This window comes from Gekko japonicus, unplaced genomic scaffold (genome assembly GCF_001447785.1).
Source record: "Gekko japonicus isolate JY-2015 unplaced genomic scaffold, Gekko_japonicus_V1.1 scaffold154, whole genome shotgun sequence".
Taxonomy (NCBI): domain Eukaryota; kingdom Metazoa; phylum Chordata; class Lepidosauria; order Squamata; family Gekkonidae; genus Gekko; species Gekko japonicus.
The window spans coordinates 718336-742663 of NW_015172008.1; the positions used below are offsets into that span (position 1 = coordinate 718336).

Here is a 24328-nt window from a genome sequence, read left to right on the forward strand (position 1 = left end):
GTCTGATTTGACTATACTTTCCTTATATAGGGTGTTACTGATAAAATTTTATATTCTTTTTTTTTGTACTACCGTTTGAAGTAATGGTGATTGATTTGAAAATCAACTCTGTCAATATTAGAGGCTTGAACAATCCTATTAAAAGGGAAAAAGTTCTGCAGCATGTGAAGAAAACTCGTCCAGGGATCATCTTTGTCCAAGAAACTCACTCAAGAAACGAAGACAATGACATTCTGAAATCCTCACTATATCCTTTACAGTTCCCAGCTCCAGGAAACTCCAAAAGTAGAGGGGTTGCTATTCTTATACCCAAAAATATTAATTTTGTGATACAAGCCAAACACATAGATCCACAGGGTCGTTTATTTTTGTTAAAGGGCTTCTTGGCTGGAAACAGGTGACTCTTGCTAGTATATATGCCCCAAACCAAGAACAAATTAAATTTTTAGATAGTACCTTTGTCTCACTCAAGAAGGTCTTGGCTGGAGATCTTATTATTGGAGCCAATCTAAACTTCATCTCTAATGGCAATCTGGATAGGTCATGGCCTACCTCTCGTAGACCTCGTAAACATCTGGTATCTACAAAACTTTCTAAACTTCTTGTCAGATACTAGCTCTGTGACATTTGGAGAATGCTACACCCAGTGGAAAGAGATTATACATATTTCTCGGCCAGACATAATGTTTTCATGAGAATTGGTTATATTTTGGTTTCTCAGTCACTTCTCCCATGTGTTTCTTCTGCCACTATTAAACCTAGGTATTTAACGGACCATGCGTGGCTAAAATGGATGGTTAACACTGATACAAGGGCAAACAAAGACAGGTGCTGGACAATGGATATACTATTAAACCTAGGTATTTAATGGACCATTCGTGGCTAAAATGCATGGTTAACACTGATACAAGTGCAAACACAGACAGGTGCTGGACAACGGATAGAAACAGTAAGAAATTCATTAGAGAACGACATTCGCAATTTCTTTAAAGAAAATTTTTCACCTGAAATTTCTTCTACAGTCATTTGGGATTCGATATGGTCCATAATCACAATCACCTCACATTTGCGAAAAGAAAAAAACTGTATTAGGACAGAACTGCTGGCCCGGATAGGAGACTTGGAAACAGAACACAAAAGAACAGGAGGGGGGGGGAATTTAAAAAACTTTTGGCAGAACACAAAGCTCTTGAAGTGTTAGACGTCAATCAAATTCAGAAGAATCTTCTTTTTCTAAAACAATGGCTTTGGGTCAAATCTTCCAAAAACATTTGTATGCTTAAATGGAGAGTTAATACTAAAAGACAAGCTTCTTTCATTGGCTCTTTAAAAAGGCCCAAGGACTCCTCTTGCTTCTCATCTAAAGACATTGCTGATTCCTTTGCTGACTTTTTAAACAAACTTTACAGCTCTGATAATCCTAAACTATCTGACATCAATCTGTTCTTAAATACCACTTCTTTTTCTCAACAATTATCGGAAGTGCATGCTTCTCTTATGGAAAAACCGATTTCTTTACAAGAACTGTTGGACACCATCAAATCTTTGAAAATGAATAAATCAACTGGACCAGATGGTATACCTTCAGAATTATACAAGGTGTTTCAGTATACACTTGCAGAACATTTACTCATCACCTGCAATAATGTTTTGCAAAAAGGTAAAATTCCAACATCTTGGACAGACTCCAATATTGTAGTGTTGCCAAAAGGTAATAAAGATCCTACAGACCCCGCACCATACCGGCCTATTGCGTTACTCAATCATGACGCAAAAATATTTACATCTATTCTAGCTAAAAGGCTCAAATCCTTTATTGCAACCTATATTAAAGAAGATCAAACTGGTTTTATTCCACAATGTCAACTATCAGACAATGTGAGGAGAACTCTCAATGTCATCATACATGGTCGCCACTCAAAGATTGATTCTGTTATTTTAGCTTTAGATTTTACTAAAGTTTTTGATTCTGTGGAAGTGCCCTTCATGATTTCGTTGTTCAGAAAAATGGGATTTCGCAATAATTTCCTAAATGCTATGATGGCCCTCTATGCAAATCCTACTTCAAGTGTCCGTGTGAATGGTTGTTCTTCTTATCCCTTTCATCTGACGAGAGGCACATGGCAAGGCTGCCCCTCTCGCCTCTGCTGTTCGCGCTTGTGATAGAACCACTGGCAGAAGATTTGCGACAGTGCAAGGACTTCTTGGGAATATCTTTAGGAGGCACGGAGCATAAAGTCAATCTTTACACTGATGATCTGACATTATATATTTCTAACCCTATACATTCGTTACCACATATAAAACGTATTCTAACTGACCTTGGGAAAATTTCTGGTCTTCAAGTCAGTTCGTCTAAATCTGAATTATACCCCATTTGGATTTCCTCTAATCTGCAAACTCAAATTATGGAAATCACTTCGTTCAGATGGATTACTGATTCATGGAGGCATTTAGGAGTTCAAATTCCTAAAGATCTTAAGGACCTTCTTCAGTGTAACTATGGCAAACGATATGAAACAATAAAAATACAATTAAAAGATTGGGGAGCCCTTAATTTCTCATTGCCTGATTTGATCAAGAACTTTATGCTTCATTTGATCAAGAGCTTTATGCTTCCTAGATTTTTGTTCCTCTTTTGAAATCCCGATTCATATCCCAGACAAGAATCTTCGTCTTTGGCAAACGACTCTCTTCTCCTTTTTATGGGAGGGGGGGAAAATCAAGGATTAATCTGAGTATTCTAACTAAACCGGTTTCCCTTGGTGGTCTTGATTTTCCTCTTCTACGTACATACTATCACACTTCGATCCTAACGGCAGTGGTGCAAATACAACAACAAGACGCTTTACCCGTCTGGTGTCAAATGGAACAAACGTATGTAATACCTTATTCATTGCAAGAAGCTAGCTGGATGATATCTTCACGTCATCCCAAAACCTTACAAGAGAATGAATCCGTGTCTACAGGCTATATTCAAGATCTGGGATTGTAAAAGGAAAAAACTGATTTCAGGAATTTCACTGCTCACCACCATAACTAATCAACCATGGTTTCCTCCAGCTCAGGTACCGGAAGCTTATCGGGACTGGAAGCAAGCAGGATTTCTGTGTCCAATTGATCTTATATCTCACAGAAAAATCCAGGACAAGGCTTTCTTTGAGCAGCAAGTAGGCATGCAATTTACCTGGCATAGCTATTTACATCTCAAGAACTTGATGACATTTTTAGCTTTTAAAGGTATCTTTGATAAACCTTACTCTAATTTCGAGAACATCTTGTTGATGTATGATGAAGCATCTAAAGGCTTGTTGGCCAAATTATATAAGGCTCTACTATTAGCAGAAGATAAATCTCCACTGAAACATCAACTTCATTGGCAGGAAGATCTACATATGGACTTGACGGATAGTCTTTGGGGAAAAAATTGGAATTCACCAGTCAATCTCTTGAGAAATTTCACTCTTCATCTACAGTCTTTTGAATTAATTTCTCGCTGGTATTATACACCAGAAAAATTACACAAAATAAATTCATCAATTAGTCCCCTTTGCTGGAAAAATTGTGGATGTATAGGGACATACCTTCACTGCTGGTGGGAGTGTCCTATTATACAAGGCTTTTGGAGAGAGGCGGTAACTCAGATAAATCAGATCACCAGACTGTCGCTACCGTGTGCTCCGGAAGTGGTACTGCTAAATCTGTGAAACGACAGGATGATAGAGGGCAGTAGAGAGCTTGTATCAGCGTTGCTAGCAACAGCACGTTTAACAATTGCAGCGGCCTGGAAATCTTCTTCTTCTCCTACAATATCGGCGTGGCAAGAGAAAGTTTGGGACCAGTTCGTAATGGCTAAAATCTCGGACTCTCTGATGAGAGCGAATAACAGTGATACTCCTACTTACACTACATTTGTTAGGACTTGGGCCCCGGTGTTAGATTATATGGTACAGAATGACATACTCCCGGCCAATCAAGCTTACCATTGCTGGTTATATTTATAGGAGGTAACAGGGATGGTCTATCATCAACATTCATAGTCCTTCTCATATATATTGGCAGAGTTCAATTTACCTTTTTCTAGATCAATCATCATTTTTAGTAGTTTAGTTAATATGTGACTTTCACTCTTCAAAAATTATGCAATTATAGCAAAATTGTGTATGAAGTAGTACAACTGGTTTTAGTTCATTTTATTAATGTTACAACTGCTAAATATTCTCCTCCAAGTTGGTTTTATGTATTCTGTATTTTAGTTTGTATTGTTCTTGTAAACTGTTTTTCTTAATAAAATAAAATAAAAATAAACAAATAAATAAAAGAAATTTAGAACAGGCCTGTGGAGCTTGTGGCTCATCAAACTGAACACAGCCCACCAGCCACCATTATGGGCTCAATAAAACTATTTTTGCTGCCTGTGTGGGACTTCAAAACCAGGAGATTTTTCAGGTATTTGGCAAGCTGCAGTCTGTGGGTGAAGGGCTGCATTTTACTTATAGGTCAGTTGTCTTGTAAACAATGGCAAATGGCTGCCTTTGTCTGCAGTCAGATAGCACAAACAAATCTCAATTTGTTCATGATGTTAAAAAGCCTGAAATCCATTGGCTCACACACTCTTTTCATACTCAGAACCAAAATGGAAGTTTTTCTAGTTTGGGAAGTCCTCAATGTAACCAGTTTTTTGTGATTTACAAATCTGGTTGCTTTAACAAATTGGGATTGTTTCTTGCTTGTGGATAAGAAACAAACCCCAGTTTTTTAAAGCACCCAAATTCGGACATAGTAATGAATTGTGGTCAGTTGGAAAACTTCCTAAACCAAAAAAAAATTAAAAATGTTATGCACAAGGCAGGACAAGAGTGCATGAACCCAAGAATAAACTAAGCTTGAGCTGCAAATAAAGCCCTTGACTGACATTCTTTGTGATCAGATTGTGAATGTTATGATTTCTTATGCTTCTTTTTAATTCGAAGTAGTAGTTTTATCAAGTTTGGTGTAGTGGTTAAGAGCGGTGGTCTCTAAACTGGAGGACCGGGTTTGGTTCCCCACTTCTCCACATGCAGCCAGCTGTTTTTTTCTCTCAGAGCTCTCTCAGCAGTTCTTCAGAGCTCTCTCAGTCCGACCTACCTCACAGGGTGTCTGTCGTAGGGAGAGAAAGGGAAGGAGATTGTAAGCTGCTCTGAGACTCTGAGGAAAGGATGGGGTATAAATCCTCCTCCTCCTCCTTCGTAAGACACATTGCATTTGTATTTTGAAAAAGACCCATACAGATAAAACCTTTTTCTGTATGAGAAGGATGCTATCAAATCTGTTCATAAATCTTTTAAAAATTAGCAAATAAAATAATCTGAATATTTTACATTGCAGATTTGGATCTGATGAGCTGAAACAACAGTTTCTCGCCCCAACTATTGCAGGAGATGTGGTGGCTTGTTTAGGGGTCAGTGAACCTGAGGCAGGCTCAGATGTTGCTGGTAAGTGCCTGGAATATGCTTAGGACACCAAATATAAGTCACTGTAGACTTGCCCTGCAAACCCTAGAACTACTGCAGTGTGTCTTCCATTGATTCTAGTACTGGACAGAGGAGGAGTGCTATGCAAGTGTCAGTGAAAAGCATGGAGACTGAGCTTGCTAGCCAAAATGCCACTAATAAGTTCCCTTTAGTTCTTCCACTATTGCCATTTTTAAATTCCTTGAGTAAGAAAAATGAGGAAGAAAAACAAAAGTTAGGGTTCCAGCATAATACTTCCATCAGAATGGGCCTCTTTTGTGTTAAGATAGACACTTACCTACATAGGAGCAAGACCCCCTGCTCAGGCAGCCATTTCTAGGCATACCTGGGAGTTAGGGTTCTGTATGGCCTGTCATCAGTTGGCTCACATTTGGTTGGTAGAGAAATAGTGCTACAAGCTCACAGCTCTTGGCTGGGTGCTCTTGCAACCATTCTGACCAGTTATATCTGTAGCTGCTATGGAGAAACTGGGCCAAGTGGTATCCCAAGCTCAGGAAGACTTAAGGTTTATCTTAGATGACAGTTTGTACAGCAAAGGGTAGTGTGAGCACTGTGCAAGAGAGGTGTGGATCACATAGCCTTAATTTGTTGGATTTGAACATATTGTATGCCAGGGCTTTTTTTGAAGAAAAAGCCCAGCAGGAACTCATTAGCATAATAGGCCACACCCAACCGCAGAAATTCATTTGCTTATTAGGACACACCCCTGACAGCACAGCTCATTAGCATATTAGGCCACACACCCCATATTCGCAGAAATGTGGTCATCCAGACACACTCACCTTTTGCTTCTTATTCTGTTTAGGGCTTTTTTTGTAGCAGGAACTCCTTTGCATGTTAGGCCACACACCCCTAATGTAGCCAGTCCTAATGAGTTTCTGCTGTTGGGTGTGGCCTATTATGCTAATGAGTTCCTGCTGGGTGTGGCCAACTCAGGAGCCAGCTGGAACTCCGTTCCTGTGCGTTCCTGCCCAAAAATAGCCCTGTTGTATGCTGTCATTATATAGCTTACAAAATATGTTCGCTTGCTATTACAATGCAAATAATGTCCAGTGCTCAGTTGTTGTGCATTGTCTGTTAAAAAGTGAATAATACATCTGCATGGAATAAGAGATTGCTTCATTTCCTATTTCACTCACAAGCATAAGTTAGCCATCTTAAAATGTATATGTGTTAGACTTTTTCCAGATATCTCATTTGTCTTTGAATCCTTCTGGCAACAGAGCAGATTTGTGAACCTTTAATAGTTGTATCCCTATTTGTGTAGTACTTTAGTATGAACTGGAGGTAAGTTGGGTGTTATCCTGACTTGAGTCTTTCTGGCAGTGTCTTCTAGGCCCTAATGTGGGACGGCCAACTAAAGAAAAAGATGAAGCCGTGTATTTTTAGTTTCTATATGCATTAATGGAGTTGGGATTGAAAGGACCCTAGAAAGCTGGTGTGACAAGCTGTTTCTATCAACTGAAGTGACCCACACAGCCTCCTATAATTTTGGGGGGACCTGGTTAATTTTAAACTATAAACCTCCCCCTCACATGCTAGGTGTTCTAAAGTTTGCGAGTGTCTAGGTTTTGGGTTCACTGGTGTGAGGAGAGTTTTGTGGTGCACAAATAGAATATGGACGTCACTGAGGCAGGGATTGTATAATAACCACAAAGAAGATTTCTTTATTTACAGGTTGGTTTCCAGGAATAGATCAGCAGCATAGGTCTCCAGATAGACAAAAGAGAAACCTGGCTGAGGCACATCAATTTAGAGAGTAGTTTCAATTTTCTTTAATGCTCCCAAGCATAAACAGGCTTTTACCAATCAGCCACTACGCTGGATCTAACAAACACACAGGATTCCACCCACACCAGCCTGCCCTCTTTCAAGAGTCAGACTAAATGGCACAAAGCCTGCTCATTGCCAGAGATGGGCCTAACAACTGGGTACTCTATTCTCCATCAGAAGTAGAGCTAAACCATTCTGCCACACTACCAAGCAAAGCTACCCTTCACTCTGTCTCCTCTTTTCCTGAGCCAGACCAGAGCTCTTGCTGCTCTATCCCTGATGCAGAACTGAACTCTCACTGTGTTTCATTCCAACATTGCATCCCTCTTTGCAAAGGGGATTGGATGTTGGAGTAAGTGGCTGTTTTTCCCTTCAGGGGCGGGAAAGCCTTTTGTCCCTCACAGTTGGGGCAGACATATGCAATTAAGCACAGAAGAGTCTGTGGGTACAAGCCCCAAACCTGTATACTCAAGTGAGGTGGATTTAAGGTTGCCATTCCCCAGATCCAGATGGGGAATTCCCCAGGTTTGGCTGGCAGGGGAACCCCACCCCCAAACAGCGATGTTGCCAGGCAATGTCCCCAATGTGATGACATCACCCAGAAGTGACATCACCATGTCAGGGCATTGTGTGGCGATTCTTTGGTTTTGGGGCAAAACTCTATGGTTTGAGAGCAATTTTACCATAGAGTTTTGCCCTCAAACCAGAGTGTCACTGCATGACGTCCTTGACATAATGAGTCACTTCCGTGTGATACTGTGGAGCCCCGCCCCACTCCCGGAAGGCTCCCTCCCATCCCCCACTGGCACGTTGACGAGACTTGGCAACCCTAGGTGGATTGGCCATTTAACTTACAGGAAATTTCTGGATTGGCCTCTGCCTACAGGGGCTAGTGGTGGCTAGGAACCAGTCACTTGGCCAGGGGCCAGTTGGTTTAGATCTTTTATCAGCAGTGGTAGTTGGTGTCAGTTCCTCAACTGAGTTTTTCTGCAGTGGGTAAGCTAATGCCCATTGTTCACACTGCTGAACTGAGTGACCTCTGCAATACTGACCTGTAGTGTCAGATAGAAATACTCTCACAAAAACAAAAATGCTTGTGGCGGTAGATATTGTAAGTGTTTCACAGTATTGTAAGAGGTTTATAAGATTATGCATGGGATAGAGCAGGTAAGGAAAGAGGTACTTTTCTCCCTTTCTCACAATATAAGAACTCGTGGGCACTCAATGAAATTGCTGAGCGGTCGGGTTAGAACGGATAAAAGGAAGTACTTCTTCACCCAAAGAGTGATTAACACATGGAATTCACTGCCACAGGAGGTGGTGGCGGCTACAAGCATGGACGGCTTCAAAAGGGAATTAGATAAGCATATGGAGCAGAGGTCCATCAGTGGCTATTAGCCACAAGGTATAGATAGGTGAAGCTACCAGGTAACAAAGCGAGTGGTTTTTTTTAATGCTCTATTAAAACAGCCCTGTAAAGAATATGTACACATATTGCACGTGGAGTATATTTCTACCCCAAGCCAAATTGCAATTTATCTTGTGATAGAAACACTCTCACAAAAACAAAAATGCTTGTGGTGGTAGATATTGTAAGTGTTTCACAGTACTAAAACATCCAGAACTTGGAAACACTCTTTGACGTGAGGCAGAACACCCTGAAAATCTTGTTGGTCTCTGAGGTGCTACTGGACTTGAATCTAAATGAGGCGGAATGTTTCTTTTGCATAGATTCTCCTCTCCCCTTTCACATGTGGTTCCCTTACAAAACTATATTTTTTAAAAATTAAAACACATAGCAAGTACTTCCTAATTTTTCCAATGATGATAGATTCATCTTGAAACAATGTTCTCTTTAAGTAACCAAACAAATAGGCCTGGGAAATAATGAGGAGACATAAGAGATAGAGAGGAACAAAAAAGGAAACTAAATGTTTTACAGACCACCTTTGGACTTGGTGGATTTAAAAATTATTTCCAGAAGATATCTCTTTGATCTTTCAGTTTGTAACCCAATGTGAGAACAGATGAATTAAGGAACAGCCAAAGATAAAAATGAATACTTGTAAAAACATCATTTGAAACAGCCAAATAAAACTGAACAATAGCACAATTAATCTAGGATGTCTTAGTCTTGGAAGGTGTCCACCAAAGCCAGTTTGTTTCTTTTGAAATATACACTGAGAGGTCTTGCAAAGTACGTGATGTTTTTATCTTCATATAAAACCTGGAAACCTAATGAAACTAACAGTGTTGTATATTTCCAAAATACAGTTCAACCCAGGATTAGTTTCAGAAGATCAGGATTAAGCATTCCAATCCCAAAGAAGGGCAATGTCAAGGAATGTTCAAACTATCGCACAATTGCACTCATATCACACGCTAGCAAGGTCATGCTCAAGATCCTACAAGCTAGACTTCAACAGTACGTGGATAGAGAACTACCAGAAGTACAAGCTGGGTTTCGAAGAGGTAGAGGAACTAGAGATCAAATTGCCAACATTCGCTGGATTATGGAGAAAGCAAGAGAGTACCAGAAAAATATCTACTTCTGCTTCATTGACTATGCTAAAGCCTTTGACTGTGTGGATCACAACAAACTATGGCAGGTCCTTAAAGAGATGGGAGTACCAGACCACCTCACATGTCTCTTGAGAAACCTGTATAAGGGCCAAGAAGCAACAGTTAGAACCGGATATGGAACAACTGATTGGTTCAGCATAGGAAAAGGAGTACGACAAGGATGTATACTGTCACCTTGCTTATTTAATATATATGCAGAGTACATCATGCGAAATGCTGGCCTGGATGAATCACAAGCGGGAATTAAGATTGCTGGGGAAAAGATCAACAACCTCAGATATGCAGACGATACCACTCTAACGGCAGAAAGTGAAGAGGACCTCAAGAGCCTCTTGCTCAGGGTAAAAGAGGAGAGCGCAAAAGTGGGCTTGAAGCTCAACATCAAAAAAACTAAGATCATGGCATCCGGCCCCATCACTCCTTGGCAAATAGAAGGGGAAGCTGTGGAAGTAGTGACAGACTTCACGTTCCTGGGATCCCAGATCACCGCAGACTGTGACTGCAGCCATGAAATTAAAAGACGCCTGCTCCTTGGGAGGAAAGCGATGGCGAACCTAAACAGCATGATAAAAAGTAGAGACATCACCCTGCCAACAAAAGTCCGCATGGTCAAAGCAATGGTATTCCCAGTAGTCATGTATGGCTGCGAGAGCTGGACTATAAGGAAGGCCGAGCGCCGAAGAATAGATTCTTTTGAACTATGGTGCTGGAGAAGACTCTTGAGAGTCCCTTGGACTGCAAGAAGAACAAATCAGTCAATCCTCAAAGAAATCAACCCTGACTGTTCCCTGGAAGGCCAGATAATGAAACTGAAGCTCAAATACTTTGGCCACCAAATGAGAAGGGAGCACTCACTGGAGAAGACCCTGATGCTGGGAAAGATTGAAGGTCAAAGAAGACGGGGACGGCAAAGGATGAGATGGTTAGACAGTGTCATCGATGCAACGAACATGAAGTTGAGCCAACTTCAGAGGACGGCGGAAAACAGGAGGGCCTGGTGCGAAGAGTCGGACTCGACTGTGCGACTGAACAACAACAACAACAAAGGATGAAGCAGAGACTGTGGAAATTGCTTGGGTGTTGGGTGGGAAGTATAAAGCTTGCCAGTTAAATTTGACTTGCAAAGGTCCCCCCTAGAAATACATAACTAAAGATGCTTACAAAATTCTGTACCACAAAAATTCTCTGCCAAATTTTGTTTGATAGAGATTTTGACTAGTATGATGCATCACACCGGATCTGTCAGCACTTTTTTTGTTTCCCTCATTTCCCCAGCTATGAAATGATTATTTAATATACATTTGTTTACATATTTATTTACATATCTTTTGATGTGATGTCAGAGTGCAGAGATGCCTGTTTGTGCATTCTGGGAAGAAGCGGTTGATCTCAGAAGCTGGTGATTCATGTATTGCAGCTGTTTACTTATATCTTTCAGCCTTAGCATTCCCCCAAGGTAGCTAACATTTAAAAAATCTAATTCAAAAATACAAATGATGAAATTCAGTCGAAAGCCCCACCATTACAGCTGTTCTACAGCTGTTACATAAAAAATAGGCAAAGAATAATCAGCAGGTTCTGTCGTCAGTATATTTCAAAGGCTTTCTGGAATAAAAAAGTTTTCATTCTGTTCCAAATTGCCTGTAGGGATGGTACAACTCACACCTCCTAAGGGAGTTAGCTCTGGAATTTAGAGGAAGCATCTAAAATGCCCTCTGACCCAGCTCATCTCAGATGAGGCTGGTTCTTGCAGGAGTGCACATTTGATAGTTATTGGAATTTGTGCATGCTGATGAAGGTGGAGAGAGTCCTTCAAGTACTTTGGATCCAAGCTGTTCAGTGGTTTAAAAGTCAATATCACTACCTTGAACTGAGTTCATAAACAAAATTGTAACCAGTAGTATATCACTGGCTTTGTATGCTCACTCTGGTGAACATCAGTCAGCACAGCTTGCTATGGTGCTTTGTACCAATTGAATTTTCCAAACAATCTTCAAGGCTAGTCCCATGTAAAGAGGTTTACAGTAATCTAATCAAAATGTTACTGAAGCATATGTGACTGGGGCAAAATTTGCTTTTCCCAGGAACGGCCCCAGCAGTGTACCAGTCTAACCCCTTTAAAAGATAACCTCAGTGCTGTCAAATTGCAACCAGCTTATGCATACTCTAGTCAAGGGGCTTCAAGGCAAGTGAGCAGAGGTGGTTTGTTGTTGACTCCTCCTGCAGAACCTGCCTTGGTGGTTTCCCATCCAATACTGACCCTGCTTAGTTTTCAAGGTCTGACGAAATTGAGCTAGACCATCCCTAGCTATTTGTTTAACCGGTGACAATGAGACATCTGAAAGTACCAGATGCAAGCTTGGTCCTTCAGGTAGTGTAATCCCATTCAGAACTGTCTGAAAACCTGTTCTGGAAATAGGCATTCTTCCTGAAACACCACACTTTGTGTGTGTGTGTGTGTGTGTGTGTGTGTGTGTGTGTGTGAGAGAGAGAGAGAGAGAGAGAGAGAGAGAGAGAATTAAATTTCAATTTGTTCACCCTCATCCAGTCCTTCACTGTGTTCCGACACTGACTAAGCTGTCCAGAAGGATATCGCGGTTGATGCTGTTGAGGGCTGCAGACAGGTCCCCAGTCCAAACAAGCCTACACTCACATACAGTCTCAGGGAACAATATATTACTTCTGTGTTAATGAAGCCAAAATATCACATTGAAGAGGAAAGAAAAATGTGTACTGTAATACATATTCAGCTACGTATTTTCACACAAAAATCCCCCTCCTGACTGAGAAGGTCAAAGGAACAGAATCCCTCTGTGCAGATAAATTATGATGGACAGAACCAGGGCGATTCAGTCATCCTGATGCATAAGCCCCTTTGTTCTTGGAACCTCTTGCTCAGAAGGGAGTCATCATGTAGAGGGCCCATAAGGTGGCTGGGACTGTGGGAACAGAGAGTGGGGGTGGGATTCTTGGTAAGCCAGATGTAGCATCTGAACCTTCTGTCACCTCTCCATTGCCTGTGTTGTCTTAGACATGATGGAAAGTTCCCCCGATTTTCTTTATTCAATCATCCATGGACAAACAACATGGGTGATACTCAATTTAAAATTTGCATTGATAGAGGTTCCACAGTCTCTGAAGATTTTTCTACATAGTTTCTAGTACAGTAAGTGTACAGTCTTTGTCCATCTGATGTCCACAGCACAAGTATATGTTTCTCAGCATATTTTGTGCCTGGGAAAATGAGGTTTTTCCCCAGATGGCAAATCCATTGCTGTTATGGTATCTTTTATAAGTGCCTTGTGAAATAGAACAAAGTTTGAGTCCATTGGCACACAAAAGCTTATACCCAGAATTAAACTTTGTTGTCTTAAAGGTGCCACTGGACCCAAACTTTTTCAGACCAACACGGCTAGCCAGCTGAATCTAACTCGTGAAATATCTGTCCTTTCCCTGACTGTCATTTCAGAAACATTTACTTATTTTTTTTAACTTGCTGTATGTGGGTCAGCAGTAATATTATTTTGTTCCATTAGTCAGGGCTTCTCTGCCATTAGGAAACAGGTTAGTGCCCTTCTCATGCTCCTTCACTGGTGTGTCTTATGATTCCTTCTGTCATTATCCTGCAATAGCATACCCATTAGCATTCATGTACAATAGATCCTGCCAACCTAGCAGTTTGAAAGCTATGTACAGTAGATGCTGCCAACCTAGCAGTTCGAAAGCAAGAAATTGCAAGTAGATAAATAGGTACTACTTCGGTGGGAAGGTAACAGCTTTCCATGCGCCTTGGTGTTTAGTCATGCTGGCCACATGACCACGGAAATATCTTCGGACAGCGCTGGCTCTTCGGCTTTGAAACGGAGATGAGCACCGCAACCCTAGAGTCGGATTCGACTGGCTTTCGAGCAAGGGAACCTTTACCTTTACCTTTACAGTAGACTAACTATACCTAGATACTGAGAGATAACATGATCAGAACTTTACAGCATTTTTAATGGGCAAGAACAGTTGAATGGCCCCCCAAGATTGACTGGCAAAAGTATGTGAGTTCGCAAGGGTTAATCCCCCCCCCATCTTCAGCAACTCCCCATCCCCACATATCTGTCTTTATTTTTAGTTCTGCTAACAGTACAAAGGAATTAATTTCAACTGGCAAAACTGCAAAGGTGAACAGTTTAAATCCTCTACCCCTATGCACAGCCATACTTTAGTTTTAACAAATTGGTGGGAGGTCTGATCACAGCTCTTCCACAATCTCTTGTTTAATTAGGTCCTAAGCCTTTGACTTCACCACAGCAAAGCTGCCCAAAAGTGGATGCAGGATTGTGACCAGTATTTCCTTAAGAAACTGTCAGTAATCCTGACTTCTTTCTTCCTTATCCATGGACAAATCTCCATAGGTGTATGGAGCTTGTTGTATTCAACTCATTTGAGTACTGCTGTCTGTATTTTTTGCTTTCCTAAGAATGGCACACTGATTTGGAGTTCTAAACAAGATGGCTTCAGAAACTTCGGGATCAAGAAAAAGAAGTGTAATTTCTTTTATTAGGACAAAATGAAATGACACAAAACAGTCTGCGAGCTTTTGTTTTCTCTAGAATTCTTTATTACACAGGGTGTTAAGAAACAAAAACAAAGGGGAGGGAAGAGAAAAACATATCTTAAGCCGAGATGTTAATGCCTTGCCTTTCCGGCATCTGTGTAATAGAAAACGTTTTGTTGAGAGAAAATCTCTAAACCCAGCATCTTCCCATGATCATTATTCTCCCGCTGAATTGCCTCTATCAGCTGCATTCAGGTGTTGGTCAAAGTAGAAAGGGGTTGCTACCTACGGTAATTTGGCTACCATTAGGATTGCTTTGGGGCTGAAGATAATCTCTAGTTTCTGTGGAGAAAATGGCTGCTTTGGAAGGGGGACTGTATGGCATTATATCTCACTGAAGTCCCACCTCAAGCCCTGCCCTCCCCAGACTCCAACCTCCAAATCTCCAGGAATTTCTCAACCCAGAGCTGGCAACCCTAGCTACTATTGACTTTTTACCTCCAAAAAAACCTTCTCTCTGATATCTCTCCTTATAATAAAAGGGATTTGGGGTGGCCACTGTCTTATGGGGTGGAGAATAAATGTGCTCCCTCAGCCATTGGCCCGCCAGCTGCTGCTCAAGGCTACTGGCATGCCATTGGCTGGGGGGGGGAGAAACAAGGCTAGCCGCTTTGGCCCGCGTATGGCTGTAACTGACGGCGAGCGGGCGATGGGAAGACGGACGAGGCCGGGCGAATTGGACAGCCGGCCCTTTGCTCGGTCGCCTCCCCCCCGGACGGCTAGGCAAACCTACTCAATGTGCTCCCTCAGCCATTGGCCCGCCAGCTGCTGCTCAAGGCTACTGGTGTGCCATTGGCTGGGGGGGAGAAACAAGGCTAGCCGCTTTGGCCCGCGTATGGCTGTAACTGACGGCGAGCGGGCGATGGGAAGACGGACGAGGCCGGGCGAATTGGACAGCCGGCCCTTTGCTCGGTCGCCTCCCCCCCGGACGGCTAGGCAAACCTACTCAGGCCCCCGCTCACCACCGTGCCCACCTGCGCAGAGGCCTCCAGCCGCCCCCAACCCACCTTTCCCCATCAACCACTGCGGCGGGCGGGGGGGAAGCCTACTCAGGCCCCCGCTCACCTGCCACCGTGCCCGGCCGCACAGACGCCTCCAGCCGCCCCAACCCACCTTTCCCCCCTCAACCACCATTCACGTCCCTGGCTAGCCTGTGAGCAGGCGGGGACTGCAGGGAGCCACGTGGCACTTCCCTGCCCCGCCGCGGCCTGGACCAGGGGAGCCGCAGGCCCTGTTTGGGGGGGAGTTTTGGCCTCTGGTGGCATTCCCTGCACCCCTGCTGTCCCTGGCCTCCCGGCGTGCCCCCACAGAGATCAGTGATGAGAGGAGACAGCCATGCTGCACTTCCCTGGGCCACCGCGCCCTGGCCCAGGGAGGACGCGGGCCCTATGGGGCAGGTGGGTTCAAACACCGCTGCTGTTCCCTGTGCTGGCCCCAACCTCACTGGGCCAGCGCTGCCCCCCACTGAACTCGGGGAGGGGGGAGATGCCCGTGGGAAAGTCGAGCTAGCCTGTGGGAGGAGAGGCGGTTTACCCCCCCTCCCCTTACCTCTCAGAGCCAGCTTCCTCACCTTCCCCACGGTCTTGGGGAAGCTGAGCAAGCCCGTGGGAGGAGAGGCGGCTTACACCCCCTCCCCTTCCCTCTCAGAGCCGGGTTCCTTGCAGGCAGGGGACACCAGCGGCGGGTGGGAGAGACGAGGACCACGGCCGCATGGCCAATCTAGTGACCATTGCATTTACAGCTGCAACAGGCCTTCTTCCTAGTTGTTAATAAAGGACTACCATGTTTTCCCTCTGCTCTCAGCCTTTTAAGGTATCTGTATGTCCTGTTTGGCTTTAGAGAGATATTTGATCCGTTTCTGGTTTTTCTAGTTACAAAGCGATGTCACCATATTCCCAGATGGCCAAGTATTTTACACAGATGCTGGCGAGACAGTCTAAAGATCATAGCCTAAGATATCTGTGCCCCCCCTTTCCTTTTAGGATCCAGCCTGATGAAAATGCAAAAGTTTGTGCAGTGTTTTGTGGTCATAATTATTATTATTTTTTTTAAAAAATGTGGCTTTTTTAAAAAAATTGCTTTCTGCCAATAGCTCTGTTTATGATATCCTAAAAGCTGAGTTCATTTACTGTGACTACTTAGAGTTTCTGTCTTGGACACTGGGTGTGTGTGTGTAGGTGGAGGAGATAGCAACAGTAGTGAGGGGACAGACAAACAAGTAAGAAAAGGTACTTTTATTTCTTGAGGAGTGCTTTCTTTCCCAGCTTGCTCACCTGATTTCTCCTAGTGAGAAAGAGAGCCTCCGACATTCAAGTTCCTGAGAGAGCCTCCTCGCTTGGGCAGATGGCTGAGCTGCCAAGATCCATCATAGATTCCACCTGCCCCCCATGACCCTGATCCAAATCAAACCAATCACTTGGGAGGTTGTACCACGAATCTATAGTAATAGGTCTGTCTGTTTATGGCAGGCATAACTCATCAGAGAATAAAGCTAGGAAACTCAAAGTTGGCCATCAGCTTCAGGATGATAGTGGGAATTCCAGAGCCGAAATTGAAAGTCATGGGGATATTCTGGCCCAGCTGAGAGACATACACAATGCCATGTTATTTGCAATGGAAGTGTCTCTGTTTGTGGTGGGCACAACTCATCAGAAAATAATGCTACATGTTTGAAAACTGACCACCAACCCCAGAATGATGATGGAAGCTGCAGAGCCAAAAACTAAGGGAACCGGAACACCCTGAACCTGGTTATCTTCACAATGGGCAATATGTAATAAGAGAGCTCTTAAGCAACCTGTCATGTGTCTCTAATAATCAGATCCTCAACCTGCCTCTACCAGACCTACCTCACAGAGTTGTTGTATGCATAAAATGGAGGGCAGGAGAACAAAGCAGCTTTGAGTCCCCATTGGAGAGAAACACTGGATATGACATTTTATATAAATTTAATTTTAATGACATTAAAAAGATTATGTCATTTATACAGCAGATGGCTTTACAAATGGCTATTAGATCTGTCAACACCATAATAATGATAACCACCTAGTGACCTTTCCAGTTCTCCATTCCCATGCCCACTGCATTGTGTTGTTCTATTAAGTATTTTTGCTGTTAGACTCAAAAGTTATCATATTTTGCTATACACTTGCTGATTGACTGAATAGGTCTGTTTTACTAGGAATCTTTGCTTTTATCATTCAACTGTTATATTTAGTAATCAGCTCACTCATTAACTAATAGTTCTATCATATTTGTAATGTCCTGTGAGTCCCAGTGAGAAAGGTGGACTGTAAATGAAAATAAATAAATAAGGGACCAGCAGGAGGAGGAGGAGCAAGTGATAGTGGGAGGGATACAGTGGCTAGCCAGTGGGGGAACCTGGTGGTAGCATGTCAACATTTAGTTTCCTGATATGCTACAAATAAGTGTATATTAGAAAGATAGCTCTGGGTAACTTTATGCAATGTGAGACTCTTCTAGATGTCTGCCTGTCTTCACCCTTGAATATTGACTCATTGGAGTTAATTGTGATTGATTGCCATTAGAATCATATTCTTGGAATCAATAAAGGGTATTTTTGCACTTCAGATATTTGAATTTCAGATATTCAGATGTTTGAATGAGAGGCTGAAAGGTTGAAATGCTTCAGGGTAATTTTTAAAAATCCTTTAATGTCTTTATTGCATTATTGTTTATTAAGAAACGTGTTTTGCCATTCAGTAGTTACACGCAACCCTGATTGGTTTGACATTTGCAACTTTTAAAAGTCATTTTACTTTAAGTAAGAAATGATTAATTTTTCAAGACTATGAAAAGCAAGACCTTATGTAGTCTTGAGAGTTTTAATTTGCTAATTAACAATGACAGGGACATTTTTATAAATTAGATGGAAATGGAAACATTAACCTTATCCTGGAAATTTTAAGACATTTGCACACATCCTTAAACTTAACGTATTATTATGCTAAACATAGAAAGGAGTCCATTACAGTTATTTTGAAGAAAACACACTTCCAGTTGAGACTACTATTTGTTTCTGGTAACATTCTTGATGAACATTTATTCTTAGGTGTTCATGTTGCTAAGAAAATAGAGAAGATTGGCATGAGGTCATCAGACACGGCACAGATATTTTTTGAGGATGTCAGAGTTCCCAGTAAATACCTCATTGGGGAGGAAGGAATGGGTTTTACATACCAGATGTTGCAATTCCAAGAGGAGCGTCTGTGGGCTGCTGCCAACAGTAAGTCTTTAGTTGCATCTTTGACAGTAATACAAGCCTGCCTCTTACATAACGATTTTCAAAATTGATTTGGGTACAGTACAGCCATATCATCATGCTGGTAATTTTAAAAACCAGTTGCTTGCTGAATACCAACCCCTTGTCTGTGTAGACAGCCTGTGTTTTCCTCCCTTGTATGTTTCTGAGATATGTGCAAAAGACACACAGTTGAATTGATTAACACATGGAAATCACAGGTGGAACAAAAACAAGATTGCAATATTAACTGAACAGAGCAGACATGTGTTTTCCAGGAGGCTTTCTGAACTTGCCAGTAATAAAAATAGTTGGATATTTTGCCTGCATATTTAAAGGGTACAGTTTTCTTTCACTTAATCTTATCCTGTTATGGTTTCATATCTCATAAAATCAAACTTTGCCTTCTATCAATTAGTTTTTTACTACACTTTAGTGACACCTTTGATGTTACCATCCCTTCCATGGAATCTTCATGCTGTCTGTGTGTGTGTGTGTGTGTGTGTGTAGGCTTCCAAGGCTGCAGCTGACTTATGATGACCCCAGCAAGGGGCTTCCAAGGCAATTGAGAAGCAGGGGTGGTTTGCCACGGCCTCCCTCTGCAGTCATCCTTGGAGTCTTCCTATCCAAGTACTAACAAGGGCTGACCCTGCTTAGCTTCTGAAATCTGACAAGATTGGGCTAGACTATGCCACCTTCCCTTCATACATTGTACATATGAACACACACACACACACACAGTGAGAGAGGGAGGGAGAGAGGGAGGGAGAGGGGGGGGAAGAGAGAGAGAGGGAGAGAGAGAAAATATAAGTATAAACATCCCTACTGGAAAATGCCAGTTTTACAGTTTTATTTCAGCAATCACTTATGATATATTCTTATAATTAGTATAATAAAATAGTACATGCTTTCTACCTCTGCAGTCTAATAAGAGTGTTGTTAATTTAAGCTTAAAGCTCAACTGTTTCTCTGCTGACTAAAGGGTGAAAGGTGCAAGAACGAGGAATTGTTCCACTTATTCGAATAGCTGTTTGCCCTTTAAAGATCTAGTAGAAGGGTCCTTCAGAAGGTAAAGTAGAAATTATGAAGTGAGCTATAAAATAGCACAGAAAAAGGCTGAGGACATTTTCAAATAAGTGCCTAGAAGAAATATGTTTAGCAGCTGATCTGCTGTGTGGAGGCAGCAGGGTGTGGAAAATCACAGACATGTCAAAGGTTCACAGAATCCTCCTTGGAAGCAAAAGGACACCAAGACCCATTTGTCTTAAATACTGATTGTTCTGAAAATTCATGTGACATAAAAATTATATCTCAACAAAAGATCTTTTCCAACTGTTTCGGGACTAATGGAGTCCTAAAGAATAATGGTGAAAGTCAACCAGATTTTTTTTTAATAGCTGTCATTATTGATAGATTTTTAAGTCCATTACAGTGTAATGGTGACTAGAATTTTGTTCATTTATAGGGAAATATGGGGTAATAATAATAATGCTGTGTTTGGTCATGATCCAGAGTCCCACTGGTGTTCCAATACATATGATTTCCCTAAGACTGTACCATCTTCTTGTGTCAACGTTCGATTTGTGTATGCCTTCCTTCTGCACATATGTGCTTGAATTACAGCTGTGTCGGGGGGGATGCCTGGCCCTCCTGCCTTTTATGATGGTTGTGGCTTAACTCGAGGGGAGTCATGATTTGGCCCTTACCTCTATTCAAGGCCCTCCAATGGCTCCACTACCTGAATCTTTCCTCCGCATGTTTGCCTGGCCGAGGGGGCAGTGCGGTCTCCAGCTGTGCACTGCTTTGTTGACTGTATCCAGATCCACCCACGTTATGATCTGAGTCAGGATCTTTCTTTAGCCAGCTTCCTTAGGCTCACACAGTCTAGGCAGGATTCTCTTATGGCACTCCTGCCATTTCCTCAAGGGTCAACTGTATACACTGGTTGATGGAATTTTCCAGTTGAGTGGAAAGTGCCTTCCTTTAAAATTTCTGTTGTACCTGGGCAAAAGTCAGGAGTCATAAGAATCCATGCCAGTGCCAAGGTGAGCAGTACACATCCTTTAATTCCAGTAGAGGAATCAGTGGAAGGGGAAAGGAGGAATCCCATTCAAATAAGGTTCAGGACCTACACATAGGAGGACTGAATCCTGCCTGTTTGCCCTAGAAGCCCTGCTGGAGGGAGGGGGGGAGGGACAGAACTTCTGCCACTGGGGGGGGGAAGCATTTATCATGATGCAGGGTAGCCGGCTACTTCCCATTTTGCTTCTAATGACGTTGTTAAAGGCAGTAACAAGAAATAGATGGCATATTGAACTAATGATGCTTCAAACCAAGGCCTACTGCATCAGCAAATATGTACTGATGATGGGGATGTGCCATATATGTTGTAATGACGTTATGCCAGAATTTCCGGCAAAAAAACATTAGCACTGCGTTGGGTCCTAATACACATATCATAGAGTCTTCTGTTCCCCTCATAGGCTCATGAATTTTTTGTGGTAAAAGCTCTCATTGTCCAGAACTCATTTCATCTGGCCAATGCTCCATGCCTCAGGCAAAATGGGCTCTTGCACAAAGAACGCTTCTCCCACAATAATTTAATTAGATGTTTGGGTACCACAAGACTCTTTGCTGTTTTGGCTCACATGGCTGTGCCTCTGGAATCTACATAAGTGAATTCCTATTGAAATCATTGGGACAATAATTTAGAACTGTCTCTCAGGCCATGTCTGACATTTAAATGTAATGGAGATTTACATGGTCCATGGAGCTCATATTAGACACTGAGGCAGACAAGAGACAAAAAGATTAATAATTCCAGGTGGAAGGTTTGGAATGTACAGAAGAAAGGGATGACCAGAAAAGGAATGTGTGTAAGTTATTGTTCAGAGGTCTATTAGATGCCTAATTCTAATTCCATTATTTTCTCAATGTGTGTGAAACATATTTGTAAAAGTACTATAAATGCTAGCTGAAGCAATGAACATGGAGAAATGCACATCCATTCACATAACCTGACAGTGGGCTGGAATTTGGATTATGCTTATGTACCTATAAGACTTGCTTACACCTGCCTGTTCTTCCCTTAATATGCCATAAAAGATAAAGGAGGACCAGAGGGAACTAATTTTGCTTCTTAACACATCCTACTGATGCTTTTCATGGGAGATCGTTCACACATCAGCTGACAGTCAAGTGCTGAGTAGGAATCCTATGGTATACCAGCACATACCAGGCCTAAGGAATTAGCTGTCACATGCTTCTTTAAGCACAGACCCTTATTCTAGTTTTTTTAAGGACTTGTGGCCATTCTAACCTTGCCACTCTAACCAGTTTTCAGAAGTTTTCCTGCAGGTTTGTGTATATGTTGAAAAATCATGACTCGAGCGCATGCTGAAGCAGTCATATGGCCACTGCAACACACATTCAGGAATGGTTTACATATCCCAGCCCACATTTCTGCCTGTTTTTAGGACTGCATGTATTTATCCCTTTTGTGATTTCTTCAAAGAGACATATATTCTTAACATTTTTTAAAGATCTGATGGAAATTCACTTGCCTCTTTTTGTCCCTGATTCCTATAGTTCTTGCACCTCTTGAAAATGTGATACAGGAAACAATTGATTATACTCGCCAGCGTAAGACATTCAACCAGCCAATACTTTATAACCAAACAGTGCACTTTCGTCTGGCTGAATTAACAACCGAGTTGGAGCTCCTTCGTTCCTTGGTGTATCGAGCTGTTGGTGGGTGCAGTACAGTTTTCTTTTTTGTTCACATTATGATTGGATGTGAAAATACACATTCATTTATTAGAACTGGCTATCTTGACCAGCAGCTAAACATATTATATATGCTTTTATTATAGCTCTCTACATACAGGGCAATGACGTGACCAAATTGGCATCCATGGCAAAACTGAAGGCAGGACGTCTTGCTCGGGAACTAACAGATAGTTGTCTTCAGTTCTGGGGAGGAATGGGATTCACGAATGAGGTGCTAGTGAGCAGATTGTACAGGTGAGCAAATGCTTAGTGACCAAGTAGAGAAGGCATCACCCCTGCTTGCATTTTTAACACACGTATATACACCAACCGAAATAAGATTTTTAGATTTACTGAAAGGTGTCGACATAGGACAAACCTTTTCTGCAGTCCAAAGTTTATTGGTGCTCCACATGTGTAACAAGGCTATTATAATATTTATTGTTCCTAGGAGCCCCTTCCTAAGGTATATTAAAATATGATTTCTTTTGTCAGGGCTCAAGTACCAACAAGAAATACAATTTTTTGTCTTTGTTGTGCCAGAACGTCTGGAAAACCATATACTTGATACACAGAAGGCAAATTCAGGACGCTTCCTATGTGTTAGGCATCTGCTTCAGCCATCCACTGGAAGAAAAACCATTCTTCCTCAAATCAAACCATAGCTTTGGCTTCAATCTCATTATGAAGTAATAACATTTCATCTACTGAGTAACATTAAAAATACTCAAAGGAATTGCCAAGAAAAGCTTATCCGTTAACTTTCCCTATTTTTGCTGAGGTTTCATTCCAGTATTTTGACTTACCAGTGACGTTCATTTAATAGAGAGTTTCAGTCACCACAACCGGAAGGCATGTCCATTCTGTCACACCCAGAAGCTGATCTGGCTACATAACCTTTAGCAAGCTTCCGGGGAAGCTTTAGTATTTGATGATACATAGGTCAGTTTGCTGTTACTTCCAACAAGAATCACACGCCACAGCATCTGTTTAATACATTCAGACTGCATGTTGCTTCATAGAGAAGGATTTTAGTCATGCACCATGCAAATTTGTCAGCTAGCTTAAACTTAGATGAACCTTCCCCAAATTACTTACGTTAGAAAAGCTTTTTTTCAAGTGCAGTGGAGAAAGGAATGTACAGAAGGCAACTTCCTTCTAGCCGCCCACCCTCTGCAGGGCTTTATTATATAAGAACTTATCTCAATGTCACTTTTTAGCCTGTTATTTTTACTAGCTAAATGTTACAGTTTCATCTCTACAGAAAAGAAACAGTATTTGCATTTTCCCATGTACAAGTTCACATATGAACATTTTCGCACATGTATTTAGGTCTTTTAATTGATCAGGTTTTGCAGTTACAAATTCATACCACATTCCACCAATTCCTAATGTGGGGATCTCCCACTAATTTCATCTTTATTGATACTCATTCATGTCTTCTCATCATAATAAATACATGTACATAGTATGCTAAGATGTATATACATCAGGGGCTTTCGATCAGGCATAAAATGTCTATGCATGTAGTTCTGGATCTGATTAGCTTCAAAAAGTAAGGTATACCCACTATGAGACTCTTCTATTTTTAAATATCTTCCTAATTCTGTTGCTTCATTAAAGGCCTTCACAAATACTACAGAATATTGGCTGCTTGCAGGATTAAAAAATGACTGTTTTTGTTAAGCAGCAAACAGAAGTCATTCTAACGGTAAAAACAAGGGGTGTTTTTTTTGGGGGGGTAAGAAACCTTACCAATTATTTCCAAATCCTTTTGGTCCTCCTCTGCATGGCAACAATGAAAGGGGCATGAATCAATTACTA

The 24328-nt window shown here is 41.8% G+C and overlaps 1 protein-coding gene across 1 annotated transcript in view; it reads left to right on the forward strand.

Moving 5' to 3' along the window:
• LOC107117988 (probable acyl-CoA dehydrogenase 6) overlaps positions 1 to 24328 on the forward strand; it is an 87059-nt gene that overhangs the window by 59775 nt on the left and 2956 nt on the right. The window contains exons 4-9 of the mRNA XM_015420196.1: positions 5368 to 5474; positions 8345 to 8397; positions 8702 to 8714; positions 18548 to 18721; positions 22325 to 22486; positions 22609 to 22759. Of these exons, the coding sequence (XP_015275682.1) occupies positions 5368 to 5474; positions 8345 to 8397; positions 8702 to 8714; positions 18548 to 18721; positions 22325 to 22486; positions 22609 to 22759 (660 nt within the window). The remainder of the gene's footprint in view (positions 1 to 5367; positions 5475 to 8344; positions 8398 to 8701; positions 8715 to 18547; positions 18722 to 22324; positions 22487 to 22608; positions 22760 to 24328) is intronic.